At 46.9% G+C, this 16,713-nt stretch overlaps 1 protein-coding gene across 2 annotated transcripts; it reads right to left on the bottom strand.

Annotated features, from left to right (window-relative positions):
• Positions 1 to 213: 213 nt before the first annotated feature.
• Klhl38 (kelch like family member 38) lies at positions 214 to 16,416 on the bottom strand. 2 transcript variants are annotated; one of them, XM_075960977.1, is made up of 4 exons: positions 16,199 to 16,416; positions 14,243 to 15,593; positions 8,633 to 8,738; positions 214 to 2,436 (listed from the first exon to the last, which is right to left on the bottom strand). In XM_075960977.1, exons 2-4 carry the CDS (start codon positions 15,590 to 15,592, stop codon positions 2,348 to 2,350), a joined length of 1,545 nt encoding a protein of 514 aa, XP_075817092.1. In that variant the 5' UTR covers position 15,593; positions 16,199 to 16,416; the 3' UTR covers positions 214 to 2,347. The 2 variants fall into 2 exon arrangements, with proteins under 2 accessions (XP_075817092.1, XP_075817091.1); XM_075960976.1 differs by lacking the exon at positions 214 to 2,436 and adding an exon at positions 6,202 to 7,594 and having other exon boundaries at positions 16,199 to 16,414.
• Between the last annotated feature and the right edge of the window lie 297 nt (positions 16,417 to 16,713).

Here is a 16,713-nt window from a genome sequence, read left to right as displayed (position 1 = left end):
GCAGGATGTGGTGGGTGACACTGTGCACACAGAAGAGTCCCCTTAGATAAGTCTATATGCCTGGTCCTGTAACCTCTCACAGACCCCCAGCTCCTTCTTATAAACATCTCTCTCTCTCTCTCTCTCTCTCTCTCCTCTCTCTCTCTCTCTCTCTCTCTCTCTCTCTCTCTTTCTCTCTCTCTCTCTCTCTCTCTCTCTCTCTCATCTATCTATCTATCTATCTATCTATCTATCTATCTATCTATCTATCATCTATCTATCTATCATCTATCTATCTATCTATCTATCTATCTATCTATCTATCTATCTATATCGTGTGTGCTTGTGCACATGTGTGTGGTTGCAAGTGTGTTCGAGGCAGAGGACAACCTGCTGGAGTCAGTTCTCTCTATTATGTGGGTTCTGGGGATTGAACTTAGGTCACCAGACTTGGTAGTCAGTGCCTCTACTTGCTGAAGCATCCACTGTCCCTCTGATTCTTCTAGAGGGACATTTGCCAACCATTGGAGTTGTAGGAGGTTGCTTAAAAGTTGTACCTTGTGCCCATTTTCCCTATGCCCTTTGAGTCTGTAAAATGATTCAATACCCTTGAAAAAATTCAAGACGCTGAGCATCTTCTTGGTGTCAGGCCCAATGCTAGGAGTGTGGGATCTAGAAAAGATGACCCCTGATGATGTGGAGATGTTGGGATGACTTAGTGTTCTGGTGGTCCTGCAGGGGCAGGGTGGCATGAAGACCGTTAGAGTTCTTGAAGCACAGGATATCTGCAGTGGGTCAAGCTGTGCCTTCTCCCAAATGCGTGTCCACATAGAAGCTCAGAGTCTGGTCCTGTTTGAAAGTGGAGACTTTGAGGGCATAAAGGAGGAAACCGATGATGGCTGGCTGCATTTAGGCCTGGAAACCTGATGAGAACATCTCCGTAAAGATGGCTCAAGAGGAGAAGGCCATGTATATGAGGCAGGGCATAGGCCAGTGAGCAAGACAACGACGATCCTGGAACACTGAGCATTCCTGGAATCACAGAGGGAGAAGCAGGAAAGCCCTCCTCTAGAGCCTGTGCAGGGACCAGGTACTTCCTCCTCCGGAACCACGAAGAATGCCTTCAATTCTCCTAAAATGCCCAACTCATGTACGTTGTAAACGTAGCCCTCGGCAATGAATGTCATGCCTGAGGACCCAAGACAGTCCCGAAGAAGAGCCAACAGACATCAGTCCCTGCTCCCTTGTCCCTTTTCTATCTGGACCAAATATGCTGGGTGGATTCCATTGCTCTGTTGGCTCTGTGTATGGACCAGTGGCTGGAGGTGGAGGGACTCTTCCTTGTACTCTCTGTGGTTTTCAGATTGAGCACAATGCATTGAGCACAAGGGATTCTGGGCTCGATTTGCTGAGCTTCTAAATGAGTGAGTGAATGCATGAGCAGAGAGAGGAGTAATGTGGAAATGGGGCAGGAGAACCTTCCATCAGAAGGGCCAATTGCTGACCCTTGCTAAAAGTAATTAGGAAGGTTTCCCACTGGGACTGTATAGACCAGCCAGTAGCAAGGGCAGGTAGACATATGCATTGACAAGGAGAAAGTGTTCGAGCTGCGCCCAGTGTCCTTCTATGGCAGGCACCCGATGGCTCATTATCTGTGGTGACCCCTCAGGGGGTTAAACATTCCATTTTCAGATGTGGACTGTGAGGCTTTGAGAGAGAAGGCTGCTGGGAAACCACTGTCCTGCCAGCGAGGAGCAGAACTGGAATCTGATCCCGGGTCTTCTGCTCCCAAGTTTGTGTCCTCTGCATTGCGCTGCTTACGCCATCAGCTGCCTTTGGGAAGGGGTAGTAGTCACGGTCCCCGAGGCTGACATAGAGCTTAATGTCTTCCAAAGTCTAGATCACTAGAGGAGGAATTCTCTGGAAAAATGATCCAAGAAGATAGCGAGCTGGCAGAGCACCGGGGTTCAGGGCCAATCCCTGTGTACCTTCAGCCGGTCTCGAGACGCATTCTCTGGGCAAAGCGGTCATTGTCTTCCCTATCAGATTCCACTCCATTACAGAACGATGTTCATTATCTTCAGATCTTCAATAACTTAGATTTTATTTTTATTTTATATGTCTGGGTGTTTTTGCCTGCGTGTCTGTCTGGGCACTAGCAAGTGTTCTGAACTCCCGAACCCTCTCTCCAGCCCCACCTTTGATCAACTTTAAATCTCAGACATCATCCGAGTTCCTACCTCTTTTAAGTCAGTCAGTCTGGTAATTACGTCCTTGCTGCTCCAGAGTTGCACGGACCATCCAGTGCCCTGGAGGCCAGTGCCCTTTTTCATCTTCTCGTTTGTTCCATCATCTGTTAGCCAAGAACTCAGTGAGCATGACCCTGGGCTCTCCAGGGACCAAGATTCTGCTTTGCCTCCATGAAGAGCTTCTCTTCCAACTTGGCCCAAGAAGATCCTGTGATTAGAGGGTTGGAAAAGTAGGTCAGTTGGTAAAATGCTCGCCGTGCAAGGATAGGGATTGGAAGTCAATCCTCACTGCCCATGTTAAAGGCTGGGCATGGTGGCATGCCTGTAATCCTAACACTGAGGATGAGATGCGGGCAGGGTTTGGGACACGAGGATCCCTGCAACTTGTTAGCTGAGCAGTCTAGTCTAATAGTCAAGTTGCAGGTCAATGAGAGACCCTGTCTCAGAAAACAAGGTTATTCAAGGTAAAACAAGGTTCAAGGAAGAATGACACTTAAGATTGACTTGCACACACATACACGCACACATATACACACACACGCTCCGACTTGTACATTTGCCACATACCTGCATGCATATGTACACACATAGACATAGAAAAGAAATAAGTTCCTGTAATGGTACAATGTGGAAAAGGCTAGAACCCAGGAGGAAAGACAGGGTAGGAAGCTGGAGAGAGCTTCACAGAACAGAGGAGATGAAGGTTGGGAAAGTGACCGCGAGGGAAGTCATCATGGCGGAGGGAGCAGTGGGCGCTAAGACACAGGAGTGTGATGGGTGTGGCACGGTGGGCATGGCATGAGGGAGCTGAGGGAGATCTGGGAAGGGTGCAGTGTGTGAGTAAATGCAGTCATAGGGTGTCCTCTGGACATTCGTACTTTGTTAGAGATGGTGATGTCAGTCTCTTCTAACTCAGGGTTTGGTTGTGAGGGGTAGATCAAGACTATATTCTTTCTCACAGAGAGTGGCTGCAGAGGAGTCAGCCATTGGGAGGGCGAGTGGTGACTCTAGGCCTTGGAGGTGAGTGTTTCTCTGGAGCCCCTGGTACTTATAGACAGAAAATCAAATCAGGAGGGGTCTGTGTGGGATGGACCATGACAGCCTCTGATGGGTCTTTGACTCAGTATCTGGGTGGACATGTCTGTGTGTTTGATGGTGACCCCAGGGCAGCCAGACCTCCTTTCCAGACATCTACTGTGAGTTGGGCTGAATAGGCATTGCCCAGCTCTGAGGACTGGCCTCTCCTCCAACCCTGCTCCCATCGTCTACACTCCCTGACTCAGTTTCCCCCTCTGCTACTGCCTTTTCTCTGTCAGCTCCTTTCCCATTCTGTCTGCTTACTCTTTCATCATGGGACGTGGGGGAGGGGGGGAGAGGGGGTTGACATTTTCTTTGGTGTTGTCTTTGCTGGCCCTTAGTTTCATCTCCTCCTCCCTCTCTTGCTGTCTGTGGAGAGGATTAGTCAGGCTGCTCGACATTTTTTTTTAACTTGAAACCTTTTAGTTTAACTGCTGCTAACTAAATATACTGTGACCTCAGCAGCAGTCTGCGAGCTGTACTCAGTCAGTGAGACCAAGGAAGAAGACTCATGCCCAAAGCATCTTTCTCTTTCGCTTTGGATAGAGATTATCCTCTGCAGACTGGAAAGGGCCGTTTGCACGCAGTGCAGTTTGGACTTGGGGTTTGGTCATCAGGGGTTTAGATGTGTAGGTGCATAGATGTCTTCCACCAAGACATCCCGGACTCCCAGAATTGGCCTGTGGCATGCCACCTTTCTTTATGAACCCTAGGAAGTGGTTCACATAGTTCTTCTGTCTCCCGGAGAGACTTGGAAGAACTTTGAATAACCACAGCCCAAGGCAGCTTATTAATGATTAGACAGAGGAGAAGGAAATAAAGTCAAGTCTCCTACAGGATATTACAGACAGCGTGGCTTTCCCATTCCAGAAAACAGGCTTCTTTAAAAGTATTTCTGTCTCTAGGCTCCTGGCCATGCCGTGTCATACCCACCAGGACCCACCAAATTCAGCTCAGGGTGAGAAAGGGGGCCGGAGGGAAAAAACAGAATGATGCTTAGCTGAGGAGCTTGGGCCTGTATCCAGCACCTACACAAACTTCCCTCTAAGGCAGACACACACACACACACACACACACACACAGAGAGAGAGAGAGAGAGAGAGAGAGAGAGAGAGAGACAGATAGACAGACACACACACACACAGAGACCTATAGACACATGCACACAGAGAGAGACAGAGAGAGGGAGAGAGATACACACATGCACACAGAGAGAGACAGAGAGAGAGGGAGAGAGAGACACACATACACAGAGATCTCAGAGATGCTGTGGATCTGACAGCTTTCTTCACTTACCAAAATCTTAGTTTACTTGTTATATGTTTATGGAGGATCTACATTGACAGTCAGTGAGAGAGCCATGGCAGGGCAGAAGAAAGCAGAACAGATAATAGAGGGGGGAGGCTCATCAATTCATTGCACACAAGATGAGGGTCTTTATTAGTTTTCTTGTTTCAATGACAATACATCTGGCAGAAACATAACTTTTTTATTTCATCAGCAGTAAAAGGAGCTATAATCTCGACTGCATTTATATAATTAATTCAGACACTTCTTCCAAATAGGTTTTTAGTTTTTTCCCTTGGTTTATGTGGTGAAAAGATCTATTCTAAGATAATATTATCCCTCTGCATTGAAATTCCTCTGGGAGAAATTCTGGAAGGCAATACAACCAGAATACAAGTAAGATTTGGATTTACCCTATCCTTATGTGCCTCCTGTATGCTGTGATTACCATTAATGAATAAAGAAACTGCTTTGGACCTATAGCAGGGCAGAACTTAGCTAGGCAGGGAAAACTAAACTGAATGCTGGTAGAAAAGAGGCGGAGTCAGAGAGAAGCCATGTAATCCAGCCAGAGATGGACATCGGAACTTTACCTGGTAAGCCACAGCCATGTGGCAATATATAGATTAATAAAAATGGGTTAAATTAATATGTAGGAGTTAGGCAATAAGAAGCTAGAGCTAATGGGCCAAGCAGTGATTTAAATAATACAGTTTTTGTATGATTATTTTGGATCTAAGTGACCGGGAATAAATGAGCAGCCTCCTGCAACACTCACCCGCATGAACTGAAAGGGTTTAAGAAAATTCTAAACAGATATGACCTATTTTAGCACACACATGCACGCACATGCACACTTTATGTGTATGTGTATTTTATCTGCATATATGAGCACCATGTGTATGTCTAGTGCCTGCAGAGGTCTGAAGATGATAATATACAATTACATATATTTTCTGGATTCACCCATCCAAGGAGAGAGACATACAAGAACTGAGACTTCAGCCATATCCCCATTTAACAGTCATGGAAATGAGGAGACAAAACTGAGCCATAGTGAGGAGAAGCAAGAGCAAGAGGCATCGTGGAAGTGTGAAGAGGAAAGTAGCTCAAGGTGGAGGGCAGGCAGTGATGTGCTGTGTGGTCAGTTGACGTGGGCAGGAAATGCAAGTGGACTGTTTGGGCAGTGTTCGCATCGCTGGGTACCTTTCCAAGTTCGTGTTTAAGAAGAGATGGGACCAAGAGCCTGATTAAAACATCTTCAAATAAAATGGATTTGTTGGTAGAATGCTTGTCTAGCATGTACAATGGGTTTGGTCCCCAGTGAAGCATAAGCCAGGAATGGTGGCACACACCTGTAATCTCAGAACTCAGAAGGTGGAGGCAGGAGGATTAGAAGTGCAAGGCTACATGGTGTATTTGAGGTCAACCTGGGCACATGAAATTCTCTTTCAAAAAGGGGGAGGGAGTTAGAGAAAGGGGCATCAGGCTGAGGGAAGAGCCGACGGTCAAGCAGTGCCCCTGGACCACAATATCACCTCATGAAGAGCCTGAGGTGAAAGCACAAAGGAGAAGCTTTTGCAACACTGGGGAGAGAGACACTCCAGCATGCAACGCAGAATGGCGAAATTTATTCCAGATGCTCCCGTGGGTGGGAAACAACTTTGCTTACGTCCTGAGATTGCCTGGCATTGGCCAGGACAGGACGGGGTAGAGAGTAGCCATGGTGGTCTTCCGTGCATATGGCAGAGTAGGACTCTCGTTCTCCACCAGGCTGAGTGAGGGGGTCACCTTAGGATGCTTTTCAGAGAACCCCTGTGTATCCATCTTGAATGGGACTCAGTGATGTTTCCAAATGTCTTCCCTGTGATTATATCATCTGGGCCTCACTGAGAGCCTCTTATGGGCACTTCAACTTTTCCACGGGCCTGACATTGAGGGAGCATGAGGGGCACTTGGAAGTAAAGGGGCCACAGGGAGGGACAACCCTGATATCCAGAGGGCAATGGTTGCTGTTGTTGCTGAGGAATCTGTTGGCTGTCCCCAGAAAAGTCATTCTTATAACACTTACTGAAATGAAACCCCACACTAATTCTGCAGTTTTAAAAGATCATCTGCCAAAAGCAAGCTTTTGTTCTGCTCTTAAGTTTTTCGTTGCAGTATAATTTTACAGACCCTAGGTAGCTACTGAACTGAGCCTACTTTCAATGTACCGTATCCACAGAATGTAGGGACACACAGTCATAGCCACAATAGTTTTACAGGCTGACAACTGACCTGAGTGATTCTAAGGGTCCTCTTGGGCTAGCCCTCCTATTCTGGATGTTAAGGATGAACTCTGTGTGTGTGTGTGTGTGTGTGTGTGTGTGTTCATCCATCCATGTCCATAATTATTTTTTTTCATGTCCATAATTCTTTGTTCCTCTGGGAAACATCCTCTGTCTTTTCCATGCAGTTTGGGCTGTCAATCAAGTAGTTAACCCCACTTCCATCTGGAGGGGTGTGGTACAGACTTCGCCAGTTATTCTAGTGCAATTTCTGGCATTGGTTCAAGAGGTAGGGGTGGAGTTAGAAAAGCATCCACAGGCTTTTTTTTTTTTTAACTACTCTAGAGAGTGGTAGTCTTGACTTCTGTCAGCTCTAGGCTTTTGGAGCTGTGTTGCAATTTATTGCATCACACAGCATTTTAACCGAGATAAGTTCCCATGGCCTTCATGTGAGGCCGGCCGTGTGGGGTATGCACTGGAGAGTCAGGCAGGCGTGGTCAAAGAGTCTGTGAGGTAGCTGTCCGTGGGACGTCCAGGTGTCCGTCTCGGGGTCATAGCAGTCGAAGGAGGCTGAGTCCTCAATGTTGCAGTCTGTGGTCAGCCTCCGCCCACCTGTCACATACAGCTTGTTCCCCATCACTGTGGCCCCATGGTGCATCCTGCGCTCCTTCATGTCTGCACATTTGACAAATTTGTTGGACCGAGGGTCATAAGCAAGAATCCTCCTCGTGTAACCTGAAAATGGAATAACACGGACAGCTGTGGGTGGCTCACCCAGGGCTGTGGGCCAGCGGTTGCAGCTTCCTGATCCCTGCCTACTCAAGGGTGGGATTCTGGACCAAGGCCTGGGTGTTCGGGCACCCTGCTGCAGCCTGGCATGTGGAAGAACTGAGGCTGGTATCTGGATCTCTCTGGCTATGGTCCACATTTAGGCAGCCATCTAAGTCGTCTGTAGAGTAGGGGTAATTCTGCCTTCCGGGGGCTTCTGCAGCCCAGTTGGCATTTTCATCTCTCCTACGTGGCCCAAGAGATATTGCCATTCAGGGAAGGAGACCTTCTTTGAGAACACAGAAGTGAATTCCCATGGCAGAAAGTTATTTTAAGGGTTACTATTTTACTGACGGGCAAACCAAGACATAGAAAGATGAGTAACTTGCAAAAAGTATATAATCTCTTAATGATAGTCATTTAAACCCAGGTCTCTTTGACCCCTAAACCAGACCCCCCCATATATATACATGTGTGTGTGTGTGTGTGTGTGTGTGTGTGTGTGTAATGCATTTACAGAGAAATGATGCATTGGTAGCCATTGTTGTTGTTATTAATAGTATCGTTGTTATTATTATTATGTATTACATTTTTTGAGACAAGATCTCACACTAGTTTGGTCTGGCACTCACTCTGTAATACAGACTGGCTTCTGTGTTAGTTAGTGACAATCCTCCTGTCTCAGCCTCCCAAGTGCTCAAATTATAGGTGTGAGCCATTACACCTAGCTAGTCTTAACTCCAGGAAACATCTCTTCTTCACTGTGTCTGGAATGATCCTGCTAGCTTTAGTTTTATCCCGGCAACAGCTCTGCAGAGTGGGTACAGTTCCATCTCTTGTTTATAGAGCGAGACTGAAAGAAGCTTTTAGAATAGCTTTTCCAGTTTTGCACACTCTCCTCAGAGGATGGATGTGCTTTTCGGAAGACCTGCCTTGTCTGTCAACAGCCATTTTCCCCTCAGAGCTGCCGGTTTTGTTCCCCACAGTCAGTCTCTGTTCACTCACCTCCCACAATGACAATCCTCTCTCCCAGTACCACTGCGGGGGCACACACGTTCTTGATCATCCTTGTCTCCATCTTAAACCATGTGTTTCTGGAAATGTGGTAAACCTGAGGGGGAAACAGAATCATTGTACCAAATTTTAAAGCTAATGTCTTTAAAAGGGTAGAAAAGTAATTGTTTATTACATTTTTACAAGATTGAGAGAGAGAGAGAGAGAGAGAGAGAGAGAGAGAGAGAGAGAGAGAGAGAGAGAATGCGTGTGTTTGATGTTTGATGTAGTGGTGTGTGTGTGTGTGTGTGTGTGTTTGATGTTTGATGTAGTGGTGTGTGTGTGTGTGTGTGTGTGAGTGTGTGTGTTTGATGTAGTGGTGTGTGTGAGTGTGTGTGTGTTTGATGTTTGATGTAGTGGTGTGTGCGTGTGTGTGCGTGTGTGTGTGTGTGTGTGTGTGTGTAAGTGTGGAAGTCAGAGGACAACTTTTGGGTTTCTGTCTTCTTCTTCCACCATGTGAGTTCCAGGACTTGAACTCAGGTCCACAACCTTGGTGACAAGCACCTTTAACTGCTGAGCCATCTCAGTGGCCCACATAGTCATTTACAGGGTGAGTCAGAAATGGATTTGTTTCTTTCTATTTCTTTTCAGGTTTTAAAGTGCAGGTATTACTATCAATAAATGAACTCTTGCTGGTAGAAAGAAGAATGTATTGGAAGTTACTCATGTGACCCCCATGAGCCAACGACTGTATTTTCCTTAGCCGGACCAAGAGTTATGCATTGGGGTAAGCATTTCACTTACCTTCTTGGGATATTTGACTATTTTACTGAGAAACGGAGCAACTTGGATATTTAGGAAGCCAATTATTTTTCCAATATTTTTTATTTCTAGATCATGTTTATATTTCTAAATGTCCCTGTGTAGCAAAGAGGGTCAGAGAACCAGGAATAAGTTTGAGGCTATGTAAGGAAGGCTTTGGAACAGTTTATGCCTGAGAGGAATTAGGGTTTTGAGAAAGAAGAGAAGCAAGGGAAGAAGACAAATCAAAGAGAAGGCAGACTTATGAGCCATCCTCTGAGATGTGGTTCAACCATGATTCCTTCTTCTGTTCATTTCCCCAGTTTAAAATTCAAATATCAAATGTAAGCTCCTTAGTCATAGGAAAGATGTAGCACACAAGAGAAAGGATGGACTCCATGTAAGAAAAGAAGATGAAAACCTATTTGTTTACAGAAGAAAACGACGAAGTAGTTGTCACTGAAACTTTTCCATATAAAATAGAATTTCTAGCTTCATCAAAGACCCTATTCTTACTATTTGATAACAGTTTGGGGCTGGGGATGACTGGCATGTATGAAGGCCCGTATCAATCTCCAGAAGCACATAAACTGGGTGTGGTTGGTGCCGCCTGTGATCCTAGCCACCAAGAGGTAGAGGCAGAAGATCAGAAGGTCATCCTTGGCAACACAGGGAGATCAGCCTGGGATCCATGAGATTTTATTTCTAAAATAATAAATAGGGGCGGGAGAGGTGGCTCAGTGGTTAAGAGAACTGGCTGCTCTTCCTGAGGTTCTGAATTCAGTTCCTAGCAGCTCACATGGTGGCTCACAGATGTCCTTAACTCCAGCTCCAGAGAATCACATACCCTCTTCTGACCTCTAGGGACACAGCATGCAGGTGATGCCCTGACATATATGTAGGCAGAACATCCATAGACATAAAAGTAAATGTATTTTTAAAATAAATAAGTAGCAGGAAGAAGTTGGCATTCACAAACCATTTTTCAGGCAGCCACTATTTCTTCCTCGTTTTTCAGGTTACACGATTGATGCTCACAGAAACTGAGTGACTTTGCCTAGCTAGATTGAGTGGTAGTGATAGCTTCTGGTTCAGTCCAGAGGCCATGCTTTTGATCACCAGGGTCATGGATCTGTTGAGGGAGTATGGCATTTCCTGATAGTTTTATTATTATTATTATTGTGTGTATGCTTGTGTATATGTGTGTACTCTCATATCACGGCATGTGTGGTGATCAGAGATCAAGTTTGTGAAGTCCGTTCTCTCCTACTTTTACTGGGTTCTGGGAATCAAACTCAGTTCAGACTTTGATGGCAATCCCGAATCAATTGAAATGTCTTAAGGTGCCTTGATGGATGTTTTTGAGACCAAGACCCCCCTAGGACCTACATCATCCCTTTTTCCTGTGGAAGCCCGGAGGAGGCTGAGTAGTCACAATGGCTGGGAAGCCCTATTGCTTCATCTGAAACTACACTGGTGACACACTCCTTGGGATGTGGCATCCTGGGGAGAAAAGCAAAAGCTGGCTACATACAACTTGAGTGACGATTTCCTCCTGACCTTCTGTTCTCTCAGCTTGGTGTTGGGTCTCAGAGACAGATTTATAATTTCCTCTCAGGCCTCACAGTACCTCAGAGAGACTGTGGCCAGGTAACAAAGGATGTTTGACCCAGGTAGGAAGTGATACTCCCTCATGCTGTGGGATTTGCTGTCTGTCATCCAGAAGCAGAGGTGGAAAAAAAAGCCAAGTAGAAAGGGACCATAGACGCTTCCGCCTTGTCCAGTGACACCATTGAAAGACAGTGCTGGAAAGAACATTGGCTCCGCCTCTGCCCGAAAACCCAACCTGCTTTATCAAGTGAGCCTCAGCATTCATTTAAACTGTATTTAAGTGCGTAGACTGACCACTTCAAAGCTAAGGCTAGGCTGGTAAGGAAAGCATGCATACAAACGCTTCCACCCACTCCTGGCTTTCCTTGGCCGTACTACAAAAGGATCACTCCCAAGTCTGTATTTGTTTGGCTTTGTGGGGATCTTGGTTTGGTTGCACTCTGTATTTCTTGACCTGTTAACTGGAAGTTTATTTGAGCTTGGCATTTTATTCTTAGGGAACTGGTGACAGTTTTGCGGTGTGAAGTCACTAGCCCATTTGTTGATTCTGTTTGGAAAAACAGTCAAGAGAGGTGGGAGGAGGTCTAGCTTTCCACAAAAGTCCTCTGGTGGATCTGTTTTGAGGGTCAGAGTAGAGCTTCTCCCAGCTCGGTCACAGGGAGTATGGGCTGCAGAAAGCTGTGGAAGTAGATTCCAGTGCCGTTCAGTGTTTAGCCCCTTTGCCTGGGCTTCTGGGAGAATCTCCCAGCTCTCCTCTCTGGATCTCCTCCAGTTCCTTCTCTGCAAGCATCTAGAGTAGTGGCTCTCAACCTTCCTAACACTACACCCCATTAATACAGTTCCTCATGTTGTGGTGACCCCCAATCATAAAATTATTTCATGGCTACTACATAACTGTAATTTTTGCTACTGTTATGAATCTTAGTTAAATATCTTATATTCTGGATACCTGATATGTGACCCCTGGGGAAGGGTTGTTCGACTCCTAGAGGGATCCTGACCCACAGGTTGAGAACCACAGATCTAGAGGGCGCTAAAAATACAAAACTGATTGCTGCCCCATCATCCATGAACACTTGGATGCTCTCTCTGCCCCTACCCTCACAGGTTACCATCCCAGTTTCTCAACAAGATTTACAAAGTCCAGCTGTAGCAGCTTCATCTCCACTAGCCATTCTGGAACGTTCTGGACTTTTGATAAGAGGGGCTTGGAGGCAGCATCTGGGTGGAGGAGATTGCTGGGGTAGTGTGGGAAGGGCATGGTGAAGATTATATGGGGGCTAACACCTGGTCCCTCCCCAGCTACCATCTGGCATGCGGCCTTCCTCCTCCTTGCTCTGCCTGGCAACTGTATGCTGTGCTCAGTCCCTCAGGTGATGAGCTGTGCCTCCTCTTTTCTTCTGAGCCCTTTTACAAAGGACCCTTACCCAGGATCCGTCTCTCCCTCTGCAGATAACTCTGACATCTTCAGCTGTCAGCTCGTCGCTCCCACTCAGTCCCTCTGCTGCTTGCTTATTTTAGCATCGTAGCATCCGCTCTGACGTCTCCCTCCTCTCTCATTCTTCTTTCTTATCTGTCAGCTCTCTTTCTCTGTGCTCAACCCAGCTTAAGCCAAACACAGAGTTTTCTTCAAAGTCTCTGGACCCTCATGTTCTTTGCGATTCTTTGGTCCCATTTAAGACATCTCCTAAGTTCTCAGTGCCTGTGTCTTCAGGTTCCAAATTGCAACTGTCTTATCAACCCCTTGAGGGTTAAATGTAATTTTCTGTTTCCTCCCAGGTCTCCAGGGCCTTTACAGTGGCCAGTGCTCAGCATAGAGCATATGGACGAGCAGAGTCCACTCCTGGGGGTCTTCTATAGTAAAGAGAAGCTTACCATTTGTGGAGTAGTTGTTAGAAGCCTGCAGGAGGCTGGGCAGCACTTGCTATTCTGGTTGGCCTTTATCAAACACACTTCTCAGAGACTGTATTAGTGAAATGAATTTCTCCTGTCATTTAAGGCCCAGGTTCCCAGGCATAGCCGTATTTTACAGCCTCCTAGAGACTTTCATAAAGCATAGATGCCAGGGTCCCATGCAAAGAGATTTTGATTCAGCAGATCCGAGGTCAGATTCTAGGGGATTTGTTGGTGTGCAGAAGACTTGTAATGGGGTGAATGGTACCACTAATGTCCTCTATGACTTCACTGTCCTATTTTTTTAAACATGTTTCAGCCTGAACTTCTAGGTTATTTTTCCTTCAAGTGAAGATAAACTCTTTGTGGATGGGGGTATACTTGACATAACTTTGTATTAGTCTCACAATAAAAATTGATAAGTCAAAAAGCACTAAAAAGTTCCTTCTCTTCATTCCTTGTAAAAGGCAAATGTGTGCATGTGTGTGTGCATGCTATGTGTGTGCCTATGTATATGTGTGTGTGCCTGTATGGGCATGTGTATATACATATATACACACACACACAAACAAGCATGCACATACACTATTATATACAGCATATGTGCATGTATATGTGTACATGTGTATATTCCATTATGTCTGCATGTGTGCATATGTACATAGGTGCATATATGCATAGATATGTACATGCCATGATAAGTAAGAGTATATGGATATACACACAAATACATACAGGTATGTTTATGTGTATGCATATACAAGAATGCATATATGCACATATATATGACATCTGTGCATATGTATGTGCTATTATATATGTGCACACAAATGCACATACACACAAGTACACACATATACATGCAAGTGTATAGATGTGTGCACATATGTTTGTCATATGCATGTATGTCTGCATATGTCACTATATATGTGCACGTGCATATATGAGCATATCATATAATTACATATATGCATATATGTGTCTGTATGTGTATTTATACTGTTTGCTATACATGTTAATGTGAATGAATGTACACATGACTGAACACATGCACATGTATGTGTGCATGTATGTATACACAATTATATATGCGCTCGTGCCTATATCAGTGTATCTGTATATAATTATGTGTGCATGCTTATGCTGTTATATATGTGCATGTGAATGCATGTTCATATAACTGAAGACACTCATATGTATGTGTGTATATGTATATGTCATTATATTAGATATGTTTATATATATGTGTGTGTGTATGTGTGTGTCTGTGTACACACACACTTGGCATTTACATGGTGAGAAGGACCAGCTGATTACCTGGATAAGGCGCACAGGATTCTGCATGACGTCCTCACCCCCGAAAAGATAGAGCCTTTGGTCCTTCACTGCCACGGCAGGGTGGAGCACGGCCACTGGCATGTTAGCCATGCTCTCCCAGACATCACGGACGCTGTCGTACCTCTCCATGGAGCCCAGGAGCTCCTGCCCTGCTCCGGTGCCCCCAATGGAGAAGATGAAGTTTTTGTGGGTGGTGCCCCTGTGAGAGTAGCGGGCTGCCAGCATGGGCCGCCCCAGCCTCCACTGGTTGAGCTTCAGAGAGAAGATGTAGACACTGCTACTGATGAGACTCTTCCCCTCGCTGACAACCATGCCCCCAAGCACGTAGACACTACGGTGCAAGGTGACGGCGGAGGCCTTGTACAACCGCGCGGGGAGTTTGGCCAGGCTCTGCCACTGACCCGTCCGTACACTGTAGAGCAAGACGTCCCTGGTGGTCTGCTGGCTGTCCTTCCGCCCTCCCAGGAGGAGGAGGAAGTCTTGGTAGGAGCTCCTTGGGGGGATGTGCCGCAGAAGTTCGCAGTCCTGGGCGCTGGGGCTGTACAAACAGAATATTTGCTTGCTGGCTGTCTCCAGGATGGCCTGGCAGGCGGGCGAGGACTGGAGAAGCGCATCGCTGGCGATGAAGTGGTGGAAGAAGGCTGGGTGGATGTACTGCAAGCGGACCTGCTGCAACAGCTCCTGCATGTGCTGCCACCGGGCCTTCAGGTCGTGCTTGACCCAAGCCATGAGGGCCTCAAACACCGCTTCCTCCTCTCCACAGAGTGCGTCATCTCCTAGGTAGCGTCTCAACTCCGCAGCGCAGAGCTCCTTCAGGTCAGCGGATGCTGCTACCTCCGGGAAGCAAGTCAGGGCCACCTCCCTGGCTTTCTTCTTCAGGCTCTCACAGCTTAGGATTTCTGCGAGTCTGACCAGGCCCAGGCAGTTGCCGGGGGTCAGCTGGCTCTGCAGGTATGATGAGCAGGCCTCGAACACACGGGGGTACTGCAGCATGGCAGCTGCCTCCATCAGTGGGAGGACGTTGGCAGCAGAGATATGCACCTCTCCCGTGTATGCATACGTGATGACCTGCTCCAGAGTGGTGGAGTCGAGGCCTTGCAGCTGCACTTTGGCCTCCCTGCTCTCCCGGAAGTGACTACAGAACATGGCCTTGAAGTAGGGGCTGCTGGAGGCCAGCACGTTGCGGTGGCAAGGGACCTCCCAGGCTCCTGAGCAGATGCTCACATCCGTCAGGATCTTGCTTTGCCTTAAGCTGTTGAGCTGTCTCAGCAAGTCGGAGGAGAAGTTGTGGTCTTTGAAGACAACCCCATCTGGCAACTCCTCATCCATCCTACAAAGAAGGAGGGAAGTCCTAAGTGGAAGCAAGGGCAAGGCTTTCTGGTAGCGCATACTGTGGGGGCTCCAAGCCTCATTCACCGCTATCTGTTTACCAAGTGGGACCACAAACAGAACACACTGAAGATGAAAGAGGAAACCACACTCCCCGCAGACCACAAAGTGATCTCCTTCAGGCTGTGCTTATCCTCAGAGATAAAAGACACATAGCATCTCTGGCTAATCTTAGGCATCTCCCAACCCAAGCTGATGGTCAGGGACTCACATATGAGCCTGACACGAGAGAACAGTGCGTGCATTTGACAAGAAATGTATGCTTTTGTCCAGATCCTCAGCAGGTTTGTCAGTAAACACAGCTATGAATCTCTTTCTGGGGGTTAGTTATTCCCCCAAGGCTGACATTCTGGGGGTGTGGTCTTCTGGTCACCAGACAAAAGGGAGGGGTCACACGGGGCCGTTGCAAAATCTAGGGAGAAAACTGCATGGGCTTTGGGTTTTTAAAGATGGCATTGACAGAACAAAGACCAAACACTTCTGTGGCTTCACTGGTGACCCAGGCAGTCTGCCGGCCGAGGGATAAAGTGCTATAGGGACACTTACCTTGTTTCACTGCAGTGACATCCACAGGTGCTGGGTCTGTCTCTTCCCCTCAGAAGATTATTTCTACTTTAGGCTCAGAGTAAAGCCATAAACCCCAGGCCTTGCCTTCTGTTGGCAAACTCTCCGTCCTAGGAGAGTTCCTGGTTTGTTTATGCTGCAGGCACTTTCACAGCTTCTGGGGCTCAGTGCAAGGGCTGCCGGGCAGGCAGACAGTGTATACATTCCAAGCCTAAGAATAGCTGCATATGTACTTTCCAATGTTATGACATGTGACTTTCCAGTTGCCTTTTGCAGCGACCCGAGGGCCTGCAGGGCCGCGCATGCCCACACGCCTTGTTTCCCTGGCGAGTGTTTACATCGGCAGAAATAGAAAGGGAGGAACAAATTCTCTGACCGAGGCTTTGCTGTCCATTTGGACGCATCCCGAGTCCCTTGTCCTAAGAGTGCCTTGGAACTCTAGATGTCTGTAAACAGGCTGCTGTGACCTGCGCAGAATCATTGAAGAGAGCCAGCTC

Source organism: Microtus pennsylvanicus, chromosome 2 (assembly GCF_037038515.1).
Source record: "Microtus pennsylvanicus isolate mMicPen1 chromosome 2, mMicPen1.hap1, whole genome shotgun sequence".
NCBI lineage: Eukaryota > Metazoa > Chordata > Mammalia > Rodentia > Cricetidae > Microtus > Microtus pennsylvanicus.
This window is presented reverse-complemented; position numbering and strand designations above follow the sequence as displayed.

What these genes read in the sequence shown, in the direction of transcription:
- Klhl38 (XM_075960976.1), bottom strand. Translation starts at nt 15,592, where the DNA reads ATGGATGAGGAGTTGCCAGATGGGGTTGTCTTCAAAGACCACAACTTC. An exon ending in ATCCTGTGCGCCTTATCCAG is followed by an intron (nt 8,739 to 14,242) that starts GTAATCAGCTGG and finishes TTTCCCCCTCAG; the next exon opens with GTTTACCACATTTCCAGAAA. An exon ending in GAGGATTGTCATTGTGGGAG is followed by an intron (nt 7,595 to 8,632) that starts GTGAGTGAACAG and finishes TTCCATTTTCAG; the next exon opens with GTTACACGAGGAGGATTCTT.